Source organism: Phyllobates terribilis, unplaced genomic scaffold (genome assembly GCF_046119375.1).
Source record: "Phyllobates terribilis strain yellow unplaced genomic scaffold, ASM4611937v1 Scaffold_7__3_contigs__length_470593459, whole genome shotgun sequence".
Lineage (NCBI taxonomy): Eukaryota > Metazoa > Chordata > Amphibia > Anura > Dendrobatidae > Phyllobates > Phyllobates terribilis.
Genome location: NW_027362767.1, coordinates 424,444,535 through 424,460,240, shown reverse-complemented (window position 1 = coordinate 424,460,240; position 15,706 = coordinate 424,444,535). Strand labels below are relative to the sequence as shown.

The following is a 15,706-nucleotide window of genomic DNA, read 5'->3' as shown; positions in this document are numbered from 1 at the left end:
TCCAGTTACTGTACATTTTGCCCCCCACACCGTAATCCCAGGAATAGGAATGATGTGACGTTCCCGCATGAAAACCTTTTCAATTTCACTTGCAGTACAAAATGGATTATTTGTGGAACCAGTGGTGCGGCCATTTCTCCGTCCCAGTCTCCCTGCCGTCTTTCAAGGATTAAGTCGTGTTTTTCTGCGCCTGGCACTTATGCTCCATACTGAATAAATCAAGTTGTTTTGAACAATTTGTTTCCATTTTTAAGCAATTGCAGATCAAAAACAAAATGTAATCACTGATATTCTATGAAAGACTGGAGGAAGATGGGGGAGTAGATTCCAGCACGAACCATCCGGATGTTAAAAGGTATAAGCTTTATTGGAAATTCATGTAAAAACAATTAAAAACAAAGCCTGGCTTCCTGCTGGAATCTGCTCCCCCCTCTTCCTCCAATGTTCCACGTGACTGATTCACCAGCGGGATCGGGACGGCTCCCTCCGGAGATTCTCAACCCTGTGTCTCATTTCCAGCGGCGTGGTGAGCTGTACCTACCTTTTCTTTTTCTAATATTCCATGACTTTTCCTTCTTGGTGTTGCAATTTCAATGTAAAGGAGTGTAGATCACTTAATATATAATATATAAATACATTTTATTATTCATTCTGTACTGATCCTGAGTTACATCCTGTATTATACTCCAGAGCTGCACTCACTATTCTGCTGGTGGAGTCACTGTGTACATACATTACATTACTGATCCTGTACTGATCCTGAGTTACATCCTGTATTATACTCCAGAGCTGCACTCACTATTCTGCTAGTGGAGTCACTGAGTACATATGACGCGCCCCTGGGCCTACTTGGTGTAGCGTTGCGCACGCGGGGACTACCCGGAGCCGGGCCTGTTGGGGGTAGTAGTCTCGTGGCGTTGACCCGGTCCGTGCCCAGGGAGTCAAACTGTGTGGCTGAGTATTAGCAGTAGATGTTGGACGACTACGCCACCCGTTGAATGCAGCTATGGAGCTGCCGCTGCAGGGCAGACCGCTGAGGCCGGTGTAGAATTGTGCAGCGTGATAGTATAACTCCCAACGGGAGGGGTATGGCCTCAGGGCAGCCGACGTGGATGATGGGGGTAGCAGGAACCACTCAGAGACGATGCGGTGTAGTTCAGGGTCTTTACTGGTGATAAAGATAGACCCTCCCGGAGTACTGGCTAGCGATCGGGGCCTGGTCAGTCTTTGAGCAGATGGGATTTTCCCTGGCCAGGCGGAGTTGTAGGCCTCCCCAACTAATTGTACTCTTCTGGCTACCTTGCTAGAGGCGGGTAAAAGTAGCCCACGTCCCTGAGTGTACCGTGTGGTGCTCACCCGTATGGCCGGTGACTCGGGGCCTTCTAGTGGCTTCCGCTCCACGACGGCGGTGCTGGTCCCACGCGTGTGACCGTGCCTTCGGGTTTCTTGGCCAGAGGACCTGAAATCCCCTGCCGGTCGGTTTCTGCTGCTGGGTAAGGATTAGTCCCCACAGCCTCGGACTCCGGGTCCGGTGGTAACTCTTCAATCAGGGCGAGCTCTGCAGCTGCCAGCCCCTGATTCCTTTTAGCACGACTTCCCCAGAGCTCCTGATCTCTCTTTCCTATAGCTGCTTCTCCTCTTCTCTCTCTACTCTTTTTCTCTCTAACCCTGCCTCAGCCCCAGCTTTATATAGGGGAAGTTCTTCCCCTCCCAGGACTGGGCAGGAGGTGTGGCATGCATAGGATGTCTGACCAGGAAACCTCCCACCTGCTCTCAGACATAATATTGCTATTACTGTGGAAACCAGACCCCTGGGGTGCCACACATACATTACATTACTGATCCTGTACTGATCTTGAGTTACATCCTGTATTATACTCCAGAGCTGCACTCACTATTCTGCTGGTGCAGTTGAAGCGCCCCCTGGGCCGTGTGTGTAGGGGAATACCCGGAGCTGGGTCTCTATGTAATGCTGGGGGTTGTAGTCTCTGTGGCGGAGACCCGTGGCTGAGGGTGGTCAAACCAGTGGCGGATCTGTTTACTTGATTTTGTAATGTTTAAATGTCCGACTACGCCACCCGTGGATTGCGATCACTGAGAACCACCGCTGCAGGGCAGACCGCTGAGGCTGATGTTGTGTGCGCAGCAGAGAGTAGTATAACTCCCCACGGGAGGAGTATAGCCTCAGGGCAGTGAGTGCAGATGGTGAGGGTTGTGGTGCATGGGCGCAGCAGAAATGACTCAAAGTCCGTGCAGTGCAGTTCAGGGTCTTTACTGTTGGTAATGAAGTGACCGCGGGCAAGGCCGCGCATTGGTATCTATAATCTGGCCCAGCAAGATCCCCACACACAGACTCCATCTTGATAACCGTATCTTTACTCGTATACATTTTTAACAGCAAAGAAAAAAAACAATAAATGACAACCGTAAATATGCACAGTAATAACGTGTACTGATAAGCTGACCCTCACTGTCCCTACTCACACGTTACCAGTCCTTTACTCCAGAAGGATGTGTCCCCCGTCGCAGGCCTGTCTGTCTTTGCAGGAAGGCGTCCCAGCCGGAGAAAAAAAAACAGGAACAACAAATTACGCTGAAAGGAGGGAATACTTCGGCCTCTCGCCAGAGGACCCGCTTACAGTCTCTCTGATCCGGATAGCAGCTTTGGTGGATCCCTTATGTAGTCCACACTCCAGTGGCAGGGAGTGTAATAGCTGTATCCCTCAGCAGTGAAGAAGCTGGGGAAGGCTCCGAGGATATGGTGTCAGGTAAAAAAAATCCCGTTGAGAGTCTCTCCTGCGCCACGCACGAGGGCCTGCACACAGTCCTGGCTCTTTTCACAGCCCACAGCAAACTCCTCGCGCGCTTTTTTCTGCTTCCCACTTTGGTCACGTGACTCTCTAGGGCCGGACACAGGAGGCTCAGTCTTTTTCTCTGTTATCACACCCTGCGCAGGTGCAACCTCTGGCCACAAGGTGGCAACATCATCCTGTGTAATCACTTCTGTAACAGACTCTATATCAATAATCACAGAACAGCCAGAGCCGGCCAGCTCACTACACGCCCCCCCACTCAAAGGTTGGCAGTCCCTGTCAACGACCGGCTCCAGGGCGGCGATGGCTGTGGATGTGACAGGGGGCGGCTGGGAAGAGGGCCACACATATTGGTCTCTGTAGGACTGTCCTGGAGGTACCCCTGCAGTGGTCCTCGTTGTCCGCCTAACGGGTTGGATCCCCTCTCTCCTATCAGTCACCCCACTCTCTTTCCCAGTCGACATGTCAGTAGAGGAGGTAATCGGTTCAAGTGCGTCAGTCGGACGGACAGGGGTAGGCATGCATTCAGTCTCTACATCCCCGGGGTCAGTGTCTCCGACAGTATTAGTGATATCCATCTCTCTAGGTATCACAGTAGGGGAGTCAGGCTGGGAACGGCAGGGGCGCAACATATTACGGTGCAAAGTTCGGATGCTGCCGCTGTCTTCGCCCTGCACTCGATAGACGGGGCCGCCGGGGTACGGCTGTCCAATTACTCGATAGACTTCGGTCTCCCACTTGGGCCGGAGTTTCCCTTGCGGCTTCTTTATTCGGACTAGGACCAGTTGACCTGCATTCAGTGGGTCTTCTTGTACCGGAAGTGGGTCAGCGTGCACTTGATCCTGAATTTGTCGGCCTACTAGCCGGTAGACAGTCTCCATTCTCTGGCGGTGTGTTTGTAGCCAGGAAGGATAGGTACCACAGGTATCTTCTTCGGAGCTAGACAGTTGCAACTCATGGATGTCTTTGCCTGGACGGCCAAAGAGAAGGGTGTATGGGGTGTATCCGGTGACGGAATGGACCTGATTATTATAGGCCCACAGCAGTTCCGGGAGGAATCGAGGCCAGTCGGGCTTTTTGTCTTCAGCCAAAGTCCGGATCAGTTGTAAGAGGGTCCGGTTAAAGCGTTCACACGCGCCATTCCCTTGTGGATGGTAAGGGGTGGTCCTGGACTTCTTGATTCCATACATCCGTTGGAGTTCTTCAATGACTCGCCCTTCGAAACAAGCCCCCTGATCAGAGTGTAGCCGCTCCGGACACCCGTAGACCCGAACGAATTGCTGACAGATAGCCTGTGCAGCTGATTCAGCAGTCTGATCCTTCGTAGCAACAGCGACAGCGAATTTCGTGAAGTGGTCCACCATCACCAGACAGTACTGGTAGCCACTATTCGCCGTTCCGATCAATAGATAGTCCACCATCAACAGCTCGAGGGGCCTCGACGTCTTAATAGTCTGGACGGGGGCACGCTGCTCCGCGGACTTGTGGAATTCACAGGTACGGCATGCTTGACAGACGTTTTCAACCAACTTACGGAGCCCCGGACAAAAAATGAACTGCTGGGTCCACCGGAGGGTCTTGTCTATGCCGAAGTGGCCGTTCCTTCTGTGAGCTTCGCCCACCATCTCATGGGCCAATTGCACCGGGACGACAATCTGCAAACACTCCTCCAGCATATGGGATAAAAGGGCCCTGCGACACAGGACTCCATCTTTCACGATCAGCCGATCCCACTGGGCAAGCAGAGCCAAGGCTCCGGTCGATAGTCGGGCTCGCACTTCGGAGGGCGGTTTCTCTTGTTTATTCACATACTGTTTCAGTAAGACGTGCTCGGGATCTCGATCTTGAAGCTTGGCCCATTCTTGCTGGGACAGGGGAGATCCCACTACGGCTTCAATCCCTCCTACAGCATACTGGCGGTTATCTTCTATTTGCTTTGCGAGCCGGGCAAAGTCAGGCATCTCATCTTCCTCCAACTCTTCATCCCGGTCCCCCACTGGCGGGGATGATGTCACTCTAGACAGGCTGTCAGTGTTAGAACCTTGCTGTTAGGTTTTTTTTCCTTTGCTGGTCACATGACCTTGTTGGCCTATTTAATCCTGCTCCGCCCTTCTGGCTTTGCTGGACTTCATTGTATATCTACTTTCTAGCTAGCCTGTGCTCTGTATCTTACTCTGTTAGTTTGCTTGGTCTACGGACCTCTATGTTCTATCTATTTTGTTTGTTCGTCTGTCTGCTACTATTTCTGTTAGGAGGTGTCCCATATTCCTCCCAGTCCTTAGTACTTGTAGGGATTCCCTCCCCACATCTATAGGTCTCCGTACAGACTACATTAGGACTTTAGCAGGTCTGATCGCAGGATCAGGTTCCCTGTTACATCGTAGGGATTCAGCTGAGTCCTATAGTAGGGACAGATCTCCTCTCTTTCCTTAGCTTTGGTAGCAGAACATAACAGTAAGTCCAGCCAGCAAATTCTCTAAGGAAAGATTTTTCTGTTCCATCATGGTGTCGGTTCAGGATTTGGCTCATCGCCTGCAGGGACTCTCTCTGGAGGTGGCCGAGCTCCGTCAGCACGTGAGTAACTGTCCTGGAGCACATTTCTTGGAGCCTAAGGTATGTTTGCCGGATTTATTTTTTGGTGAACACCGAGAATTTTTTTCATTTAAAAATGCTTGCTTATTGTATTTTCGTTTGAGACCTAAGTCCTCTGGGGATGAATCCCAGCGCGTAGGGTTCATAATGTCACTTTTGCGCAAAGAGCCTCAGGAGTGGGCCTTTTCTTTGCAACCTAGTGATTCATGCTTCAGATCAGTGGATAGTTTTTTTTCTGCTTTGGGACTATTATATGATGATCCTGACCGTGTCGCATCAGCTGAGACTGAGTTGAGACGTTTAAAACAAGGATCATGTAATGTGGAAAAATATTGTACACATTTTCGTCGTTGGTCCACTCAAACAGGGTGGAACGATTCTGCTCTGAAAAGTCTATTTCTTGCTGGGCTCAGTGAAAGGGTTAAAGACCTGCTAATTGCTTATCCTACACCTGAGGATTTGCAACAGGCTATGCAATTAGCTATACGGGTGGATAGAAGACTGCGTGCTAGGGTTAATGAGAGCAAATCCTCTGCTATGTCAGTTTCTGGTTATGATAATGTGTGTACTAACAGTGGTGAACCGATGGAGATTGGATCGGTGGCACCTCGCTCTCAAGAAAAAGACCGTCGTTTTTCGGAAGGCTTGTGTTTCTATTGCGGAAAATCTGGTCATTTGATTAAAGGCTGTGAGCTTCGTATGAAGAAAGAAAAAAAAATGGTCAGTCACGCCCGTATTGCCTGTTTAAATTCCAAGGGTATATTTTTAGCTGCTTCCACGATTGCTCAGGAAAAATTAATGGAATTTCGGGTGTTTGTTGATTGCGGGTCTACACTGAATGTAATTGATGGGGGATTCGTGGAAAAACTCAATTTAAAACCTGAACCTTTATCATCCCCCATTGCTGTGGTTTCTGTGGATGGTTCCCCTTTGAAGAATATTACTCTCAAGGTCAGTGAATTTCCTCTCACTATTAACGGTGTTCACCATGAGAAATTGGATTTGGTAGTGTTGAATAACTTGCCTTCTCCAGTAATATTGGGTTTGCCCTGGTTAAAATTTCACAATCCTGTACTGGATTGTTCTACCAGTGAAATTAAATCCTGGAGCCATAAATGTTATGACAAGTGTTGTAACGGGCGTATTGCAGCTTTGGATAGGGGAGAATTGCCTGTTCCTATTCAGGATTTTTGGAGAGTTTTTTCTGAGAAGGAATCGCAGGTTTTGCCTCCCCATAGAGACTATGATTGTTCTATTGAATTTGTCCCTGGAGCGACTCTTCCTAAAAGTCGTTTATTTAACCTTACTATTCCTGAGAGGAAGGCTTTGGAGGAATACATACAGACAAGCTTGGCCGCCGGTCACATTAGGCCCTCTAAGTCTCCTGTGGCGGTTGGATTTTTTTTTGTAAAAAAAAAGGACGGCGGTTTACGTCCTTGTCTGGATTTTCGTGAGATTAACAAAATTACGGTACGCAATCCTTACCCACTGCCATTGATTCCTGATCTGTTTAACCAGTTATTGGGGGCCAAGTGGTTCTCTAAAATTGACCTTAAGGGGGCATACAATCTGTTGCGCATGAAGGAGGGTGATGAATGGAAGACTGCTTTTAACACTCCTGTGGGTCATTTTGAGAATCTGGTTATGCCTTTTGGTCTTACTAATGCTCCTGCATTTTTTCAGAATCTGATTAATGACATCCTTAGACCTTTGATCGGTAAAAATGTGGTTGTGTATTTGGATGACATTTTGATTTATTCGCCAGATCTGGAGTCTCATTGGCGGAGCGTGCGTGAGGTATTACAGTTATTAATGGACAATTCGCTTTTTGCTAAGCTGGAGAAATGTGAGTTCGCTGTACAGAGAATTAGTTTTTTGGGCTACATTATCTCCAGCAAAGGTTTTGAGATGGATCCGGTTAAGGTTCAGGCTGTGCAGGAATGGCCTAGGCCTATTGGTTTGAAATCGATACAGAGGTTTTTGGGTTTCGCCAATTACTATAGAAAGTTCATAAAAAATTTTTCTAGTATTGTCAAACCTCTGACCGATCTCACCAGGAAAGGTGCTGATGCGGTTCAGTGGTCTTCTGAGGCCATTGAAGCTTTTGTGTATCTTAAGGAGAGGTTCACCTCTGCTCCCATCCTTATGCAGCCTGATGTTACTAGGCCGTTTTTGGTTGAGGTTGATGCTTCCTCTGTGGGGGTTGGCGCAGTATTGTCTCAGGATAACGGGGATGGATTACATCCCTGTGCCTTTTTTTCAAAAAAATTTTCGGAGACTGAATTGAATTACGATATTGGTAATCGGGATTATTGGCTATTAAACTCGCATTTGAACACTGGCGCCACTTCTTGGAAGGTGTGGAATTTCCCGTTCAGGTTCTTACGGATCATAAAAATCTGATATATCTTGATGCTGCCAAGCGCCTGAATGCCCGTCAGGCTAGGTGGGCACTGTTTTTCTCGCGGTTTAATTTCTCCGTTACTTACATCCCTGGTACTAAGAATGTTAAGGCGGATGCCTTGTCTCGCAGTTTTTCTCCCATAGTCGGTGCTGAGAAAGAGGAAAACATTTTACAAGAAGGTGTTGTGATAGCTGCTTTAGACTCCGTTTTGGAAGATGAGATTCTTAAAGCTCAGGAGAATGCCCCATCTAACACTCCTCATGGGAGGTTGTTTGTGCCTGGGACCTTTAGGAGAGATTTGTTTGTTGAGTGTCACGAATCTCGGTTGGCAGGTCATCCCGGAATCTCTGAGACCAAGAGACTGGTGGGTCGCAGTTTTTGGTGGCCTGGATGGCAGAAGGAAGTCATTAAGTGGGTGCGCCAATGTACTATATGTGCTAGATCTAAGTCCTCACATACTCCTGCTGCGGGGTTGCTTTGTCCTTTGGAGGTCCCCAGTGCTCCTTGGACACATTTGGCTATGGACTTTATAACTGACCTTCCCCCCTCTGAGGGTTTTACTGTCATCTGGGTGGTCGTGGACCGTTTTAGCAAGATGTGTCACTTGGTTCCCTTCGTCAAACTGCCCTGCGCTAAAACTCTCGCTAAGGCCTTTGTCAAGGAAATTGTCAGACTTCATGGCGTTCCTACTGACATTGTTTCTGATAGGGGTCCTCAGTTCGTGGCTCGTTTTTGGCGTGCCTTTTGTGACAGGTTGGGAATTCATTTGTCGTTTTCGTCCGGATATCATCCTGAATCTAATGGCCAGACAGAAAGGAAAAACCAGGATGTTGAGCAGTTCTTGCGTTGTTTTGTGGCAGACAATCAAGAGGGGTGGTCTGAGTTTCTGCCACTTGCCGAATTTGCTCTGAACAATCATACATCTTCTTCTGCTGGTTGTTCGCCTTTTTTTTGTTGTTCTGGGAGACATCCGTCGTTTGGGTCGTTCTCCAAGTTGGGATCTGCCGTGCCTGAGGAGGAGAATTTTTCCGGTGATTTGGAAAGAGTTTGGACGGATGTGCGTGGTAATCTTCAGGAGGCCAACAGAAAATCTAAAGACTACTTTGATAGGAAACGACAGGAGGTTTTGTTCGCTGTTGGTGACATGGTTTGGTTGTCCTCTAGGAATCTGCGGTTGAGGATTCCTTCTATGAAATTGGGTCCCAAGTTTGTAGGGCCCTTTAAGGTGCTTCAGGTTGTCAACCAATCTGCTGTTAGGTTGGAGGTTCCTACCTCCTGGAGAATTAATCCGGTCTTTCATGTCTCTCTGTTAAAAAAAGCTGTTGTGTCGGATGGTGACGCCTCTGCCTCTGTTCCTCCAGTGGTGGAGGACGGGGAATATGAAATTTCTCGCATCCTTGACTCTAGACGGTATAGAGGTAGTTTGCAGTATCTTGTGGCCTGGAAAGGTTTCGGACCCGAGGATAACTCTTGGGTGAGGTCAGATGATGTTTCCGCGTCCAGACTTATCAGAGCGTTTCACAGGAGATTTCCTGATAAGCCTGGTCCTAGGGGATCCGGAGGATCCTCTTAGAAGGGGGGGTACTGTTAGAACCTTGCTGTTAGGTTTTTTTTCCTTTGCTGGTCACATGACCTTGTTGGCCTATTTAATCCTGCTCCGCCCTTCTGGCTTTGCTGGACTTCATTGTATATCTACTTTCTAGCTAGCCTGTGCTCTGTATCTTACTCTGTTAGTTTGCTTGGTCTACGGACCTCTATGTTCTATCTATTTTGTTTGTTCGTCTGTCTGCTACTATTTCTGTTAGGAGGTGTCCCATATTCCTCCCAGTCCTTAGTACTTGTAGGGATTCCCTCCCCACATCTATAGGTCTCCGTACAGACTAGATTAGGACTTTAGCAGGTCTGATCGCAGGATCAGGTTCCCTGTTACATCGTAGGGATTCAGCTGAGTCCTATAGTAGGGACAGATCTCCTCTCTTTCCTTAGCTTTGGTAGCAGAACATAACAGTCAGCATTCTGATTCTCATTCCCCGCTCTGTATTTAATTTTGTACTGGAATCTAGAGAGCCTGGCCATCCAGCGCTGTTCCATTGCCCCTAGTTTGGCATCCTCTAGGTGGGCAAGAGGATTGTTGTCCGTCATGACCAGCACTTCCGCTCCTGTCAGATAGCCAGCAAATTTCTCCGTCATAGCCCAAGTCAGAGCCAGGAGTTCGAAGCGGAAGGAGCTGTAGTTGACGGGATTCTTTTCGGTGTCACGGAGAGACCTACTGGCATAGGCTATCACGCGTTCTTTATTATCTTGAACTTGAGAGAGGACCGCCCCTAGACCTTGAAGGCTGGCGTCGGTGTGCAACTGAAACGGTAATGTGTAGTCTGCATATGCCAGAACAGGGGGTGATGTTAGAGCAGCCTTAAGTGCCTGAAAGGATTTTTCTCAGTCAGGCCCCCAACTGATGCGTCGTCCTCTGGGGCTGTTCGCGGTCCCTCGGAGAACCTCATGCAGTGGTTCAGCAAGCCGAGCAAAGTCCTTGACAAACCGACGGTAGTAGCCTGCTAGCCCCAGAAAAGCCCGGACTTCTTTGACGGTAGTTGGCTGCGGCCACTCTTGAACGGCTGCTATCTTCTCCGGAGAGGGCTGGACGCCTTCGGCCGAGATCCGGTGGCCCAAGTAGTCGATTTCCTGCTGGAACAGACGGCACTTGCTGGGCTTCAACTTCAAGCCGTGTCTCCTCAAGCGCTGGAACACTTGGCCAAGCTTGTGAAGATGATCCTCAAAGGTGGCGGAGTATACCACGATGTCGTCAAGGTATATCAGCGTAAACTCAAAGTTGAAGTCCCCCAGACAGCGTTCCATTAGTCTCTGAAAGGTCCCCGGTGCGTTATTCAAGCCGAACGGCATCCGGTCGAACTCATACAGGCCCATGGGAAGGATGAAGGCGGTCTTTTCCCTGTCCTTCTCACTCATTGGAACCTGCCAATATCCACTGGCCAGGTCTAGGGACGAAAAATATTTGGCCTTCTTCAGGGCGGTCAGTGACTCTTCGATCCGAGGAAGTGGATATGAGTCCCGGATAGTGCAAGCGTTCAGCCTACGGTAGTCCACGCAAAACCTTAGGGAACCATCTTTCTTCTTGACTATCACCACGGGTGCAGCCCACGGGCTCTGGCTTTCACGTACCACTCCGGCGCGTAGCATGGATTCTAACAGGCTTTTCACCTCCTGGTATTGCTGAGGTGGTATCTGCCGGTTCCTCTCGCGGATAGGGGGGGTATCGCCCGTGGGTATCTCGTGCTGGATACTGGTGGTACACCCAAAGTCTGTGTCATGCTTTGCAAAGGAGTCTTGGTGTTCCCGCAGGAGTTCCTCCACTTGAGACACTTCTTGTTTGGTGTACTGAGACGTGTCTAGCTGCACTTTTTCCCGTAGTTTTCGCCCAATGTCTTCATCGTCTACTTGAGCGTTTATGGCTGAGACGGTTACCGTCCAGTCGCCTTCTGTAGACGGGGTGAATTCTAGGGGCCCAATGGGATTCACTTCCGTGGGTAGAGCATATACCCGGGCAAGTTGAGTGCCGGCTTCAAGGGCTAGGCCTACGTCTGCGGTGTTGTTTAGCCTGACAGGGACTCTCCCGTTCCTCACGACGGCTAGAGTGCGAGCAACTAGTGGGTTTAGCTTACCCCCACTTGGGGTCCTCGGCTCGATCAACACTTCAACCCCCTCAAGTTGTCGGTGGGTGTTAAGGGGTAAGGAAATGACTGTCTCTTTTTCAGCGGGCAAAGTAATCCGGGTACGGCGTGGCACCGTAATGGCGGCTAGGGGTAGTTGTTCCTCTGCCATCTGTTGAAGTCCAATGGTCCGGATTACGCGCTGGAACGCCAGACGAGTAGGCTTATGTTTGGTGACTTTCTGCCAGTATTTGGGTCCTTTTCTTGTCAACAGCATAAGATCCAGGTCTTTCAAAATGTTCATTCCAACTATCACTGGGGTCTCGGAGCCGAAACCTTCCTTGACGATGACAATCCCTCGTTTCCCTAAGTCCTGTCCGCAGGCCTTTGTGTCCATCCAAGCAACTCCGGTCACTGGAATGGGTAGATTATTAGCGGCAATAATCTTAATGGCGGTGTCTGGGTCACGAGCAGTTCTTGGTTTGAGGTAATTTTCGTAAAACTGTTCAGAGATCGTGGTCACTTGTGACCCAGTGTCCATCAGTCCCTGTACGGCAATTCCTTCCAGGACAACTTCAAGTGTCGGGCTATTCGAGGCAAGAGCACTCCGCCATCGGCTCTGTTTTTCCACACCCCTCTCCTTGGCCTCCCCTGCTGCGCGAGCCTCAGCTGCAGGGGTGTCTAGTTTAACGACGGCCATTGTGGTGAGGCCCGGCGTGGTAGCTCTGCTTGTGGATATGGCTGGGGTTCAATTCGCTGGTCTGATCGAAATTCCCTTCGCTGGGGTGACTGAGGGTTTGTTCGTTGGTGCGACGGAGGTTGTTGCGGAGGGAAGTGTTGAGGACAACGATTTGCCCTATGGCGAGGATCACCGCATGACCAACACTGTCCCACGGGACGACTAGGCTGTCTTCGCTGGTCTCCCTGTCGGTCTAATGTTAACTGTAATATCTGTCTCTGTAAGTCTGCTACCATCTGTTTCAGGTCTTCCGTGTCACTGTTCGGATTTTTAATGTCAGATATGGATCTGCACGCAGCACCTTGAATCCCCACATCCATGACAGGTCCCCTTGAACGTTCTATGGCTTCCTGTTTGACTTCAGCAAAAGTAAGAGCCGGCATCATCCGGATCAAGTCCTGTAACGTGCGGTTAAGATACTGGTCTCTCAGTCCTATTACAAATTGGTCTCTCAGTACCAGGTCACGAGAAGCCATACCAGCTAGTTGCTCCCCTTTTCCACAGGTTTGTTCAAGGAGTACCTGAAGGGCGTTCGCATATTGGGGAATATGCTCCCATTCAAGCTGCGTCCGTCTAAAGAACATGTGTCGCAGTGTTCCCTGGTATGTGGTCGGCCCATAGGTGTTCTCCAGCACCCGCACCAAATCATCTACTGTACGCTGGCCCCTGACCGTCTCCAGTCTGACTGTCGTCCATGCCTCCCCCTCTAGCGTCAGTACCGCCATTTCTGCCAAGGTCTTAGGGTCAATATTATACATTTCCCCCAGTATCCGGACTTGTTCCGCCCACTCTGGTACAGGGTAGTTTCGTCCGCCAAATTTCCTGACCTGATTCACAATAGACACCGGCGGGGGTTTCTGACTGTACACATGGCCTGGGTGGGAATCTTGTTGGTCACAGATCCTGCCGACTACGCCAGATGAAGTGACCGCGGGCAAGGCCGCGCATTGGTATCTATAATCTGGCCCAGCAAGATCCCCACACACAGACTCCATCTTGATAACCGTATCTTTACTCGCATACATTTTTAACAGCAAAGAAAAAAAACAATAAATGACAACCGTAAATATGCACAGTAATAACGTGTAGTGATAAGCTGACCCTCACTGTCCCTACTCACACGTTACCAGTCCTTTACTCCAGAAGGATGTGTCCCCCGTCGCAGGCCTGTCTGTCTTTGCAGGAAGGCGTCCCAGCCGGAGAAAAAAAAACAGGAACAACAAATTACGCTGAAAGGAGGGAATACTTCGGCCTCTCGCCAGAGGACCCGCTTACAGTCTCTCTGATCCGGATAGAAGCTCTGCTGGGTCCCCTTATGTAGTCCACACTCCAGTAGCAGGGAGTGTAACAGCTGAATCCTTCAGCAGTGCAGGAGCTGGGGAAGGCTCCGAGGATATGGTGTCAGGTAAAAAAAATCCCGTTGAGAGTCTCTCCTGCGCCACGCACGAGGGCCTGCACACCGTCCTGGCTCTTTTCACAGCCCACAGCAAACTCCTCGCGCGCTTTTTCTGCTTCCCACTTTGGTCACGTGACTCTCTAGGGCCGGACACAGGAGGCACAGTCTTTTTCTCTGTCATCACACCCTGCGCAGGTGCAACCTCTGGCCACAAGGTGGCAACATCATCCTGTGTAATCACTTCTGTAACAGACTCTATATCAATAATCACAGAACAGCCAGAGCCTGCCAGCTCACTACAGTAACGAAGAAGGCCCTGCCGGGAGTACTGGCTAACATTAGAGGCCTGGTCAGTCTGTGAGCGAACAAGAGTCCCCCTGGCCAGGTGGAGGTGTAGGCCTTCCCGTCTGACTGCACTCTTCCTGGCTACCCTGCTGTAGTCGTGTAGTAGCCCACGTCCCTGAGTGTACCGTGTGGTGCTCACCCGTATGGCTGCTGACTTGGGGCCTTTGGTTCCTTCCGCTCCTCGATGGTGGTGCCGGTCCCTTGCGTGTGACTGAGCCTCTGGGCTTTCTATGGCCAGAGGACCTGAAATCCCCTGCCAGGTGATTTCTGCTGCTGGATGTTAATATCCTCACAGCCTCGGACTCCGGTGTCCGGTTCTCTGCGTCTTCTGCCAGGATGAGCTCTATCAGCTCCAGCGTTGGACCACTTCTTCAGCCACCTCTACGGGTTTTTGTTCTGTGGTCTGGCGCAAAAGGGGCACTTAACAGGTGCAACTATTTACAAGGTACAGTTCCGGTTATTCATTGTTCATAACCTGTCAGTCCATAAACCCTATCGGGTAACTTGAGAAACATAATTATTATTCATGCAACAAACATAAAACATTTCAACATTTGCAATATACAGGTATATATCATCATTTTTTTCTAGATTCTCCAGCGAGCGGGCTTCTGACCTCTAGCGCTCCTGGTGGACCTACGTAACACACTATCTGGTGGTGTTCTTTCTGGGTCCCCTGTTTCCACCCCTTGTGTAGTGGGCTCGCTAGTGTCTGCACTACAGGTGTTTGGAGATGTTACGGGTAGGTTGGGCAGCTTTCTGCATACTCTTTGGCTTACCACGGGCACGGCAGGCTCACTACTAGCAGAGGGTTGATTCTCCTGGGCTGCTGGTATGGAATCTTCTGCCTCCTGGGCCGGTCGCTCTCCCAACACTACTTGCTCTTCTGTAGGCCCTTGAGGGGCTGGCTGGAGAAAGGTAAGGACGGGTACCACAATAGCGCTGTTAATTTGTGTCCAGGACCGGGGAAATTCTCCGGGTACTGTACTGACCATTTCTTCCCTTTCATCTGCGGGTTGAGGGCTATCTTGGTCTTCATCAGTGCTTTGCAGCTGCTCGGGACACTACTTCAGGTGGTCTCTGGAGACAATGGCTGTGGTCTCTCCTCCATCCTTACTGATAATGCATACTTTCGGATTTTAATGGCTTGAGGGCAGTACTGTGTACGGGTCTTTCTCCCACTGGTCATCCAACTTATGGAGCCGCCTCTTCCTCTTCAAGACCTGCTCTCCAGGTACCAGGGGAACAGCGGGAGCATGCTGGTTGTAAGTCCTCTCTTGCCTTTCTCTTGCTTGAGACAGACTTCTCTCAACACTCTCCGGGGACTGTCCCACTAGACTGGCGCCAAGCAAATGTGGTACCAATATTCAAAAAGGGGTCTAAAAGTGACCCTGGGAACTATAGACCAGTCAGCTTAACGTCTGTTGTGGGTAAATTGTTTGAAGGATTTCTTAGAGATGCTATTGTAGAATATCTTAATGATAATAACTGTCTAACTCCATATCAACATGGATTCATGAGGGATCGCTCCTGCCAAACAAACCTGATGGCCTTCTACGAGGAGGTGAGCTCACAGCTGGACCGGGGAGAGTCAGTGGATGTTGTATACCTTGACTTCTCCAAAGCGTTTGATACCGTGCCACACAAAAGGTTGGTATATAAAATGAGAATGCTTGGTCTGGGGGATAATGTGTGCAAGTGGGTAAATAGCTGGCTGAGTGATAGAAAGCAGAGGGTGGTTATCAATGG

At 49.7% G+C, this 15,706-nt stretch overlaps 1 protein-coding gene across 1 annotated transcript in view; it reads left to right on the top strand.

Annotated features, from left to right (window-relative positions):
- The first annotated feature begins 426 nt into the window (after nucleotides 1-426).
- The window catches only part of LOC141155155 (complement C2-like), a 54,393-nt gene continuing 39,113 nt past the window's right edge, over nucleotides 427-15,706 (top strand). The window contains exon 1 of the mRNA XM_073641843.1: nucleotides 427-526. Within this exon, the coding sequence (XP_073497944.1) occupies nucleotides 442-526 (85 nt within the window). The 5' untranslated portion in view covers nucleotides 427-441. The remainder of the gene's footprint in view (nucleotides 527-15,706) is intronic.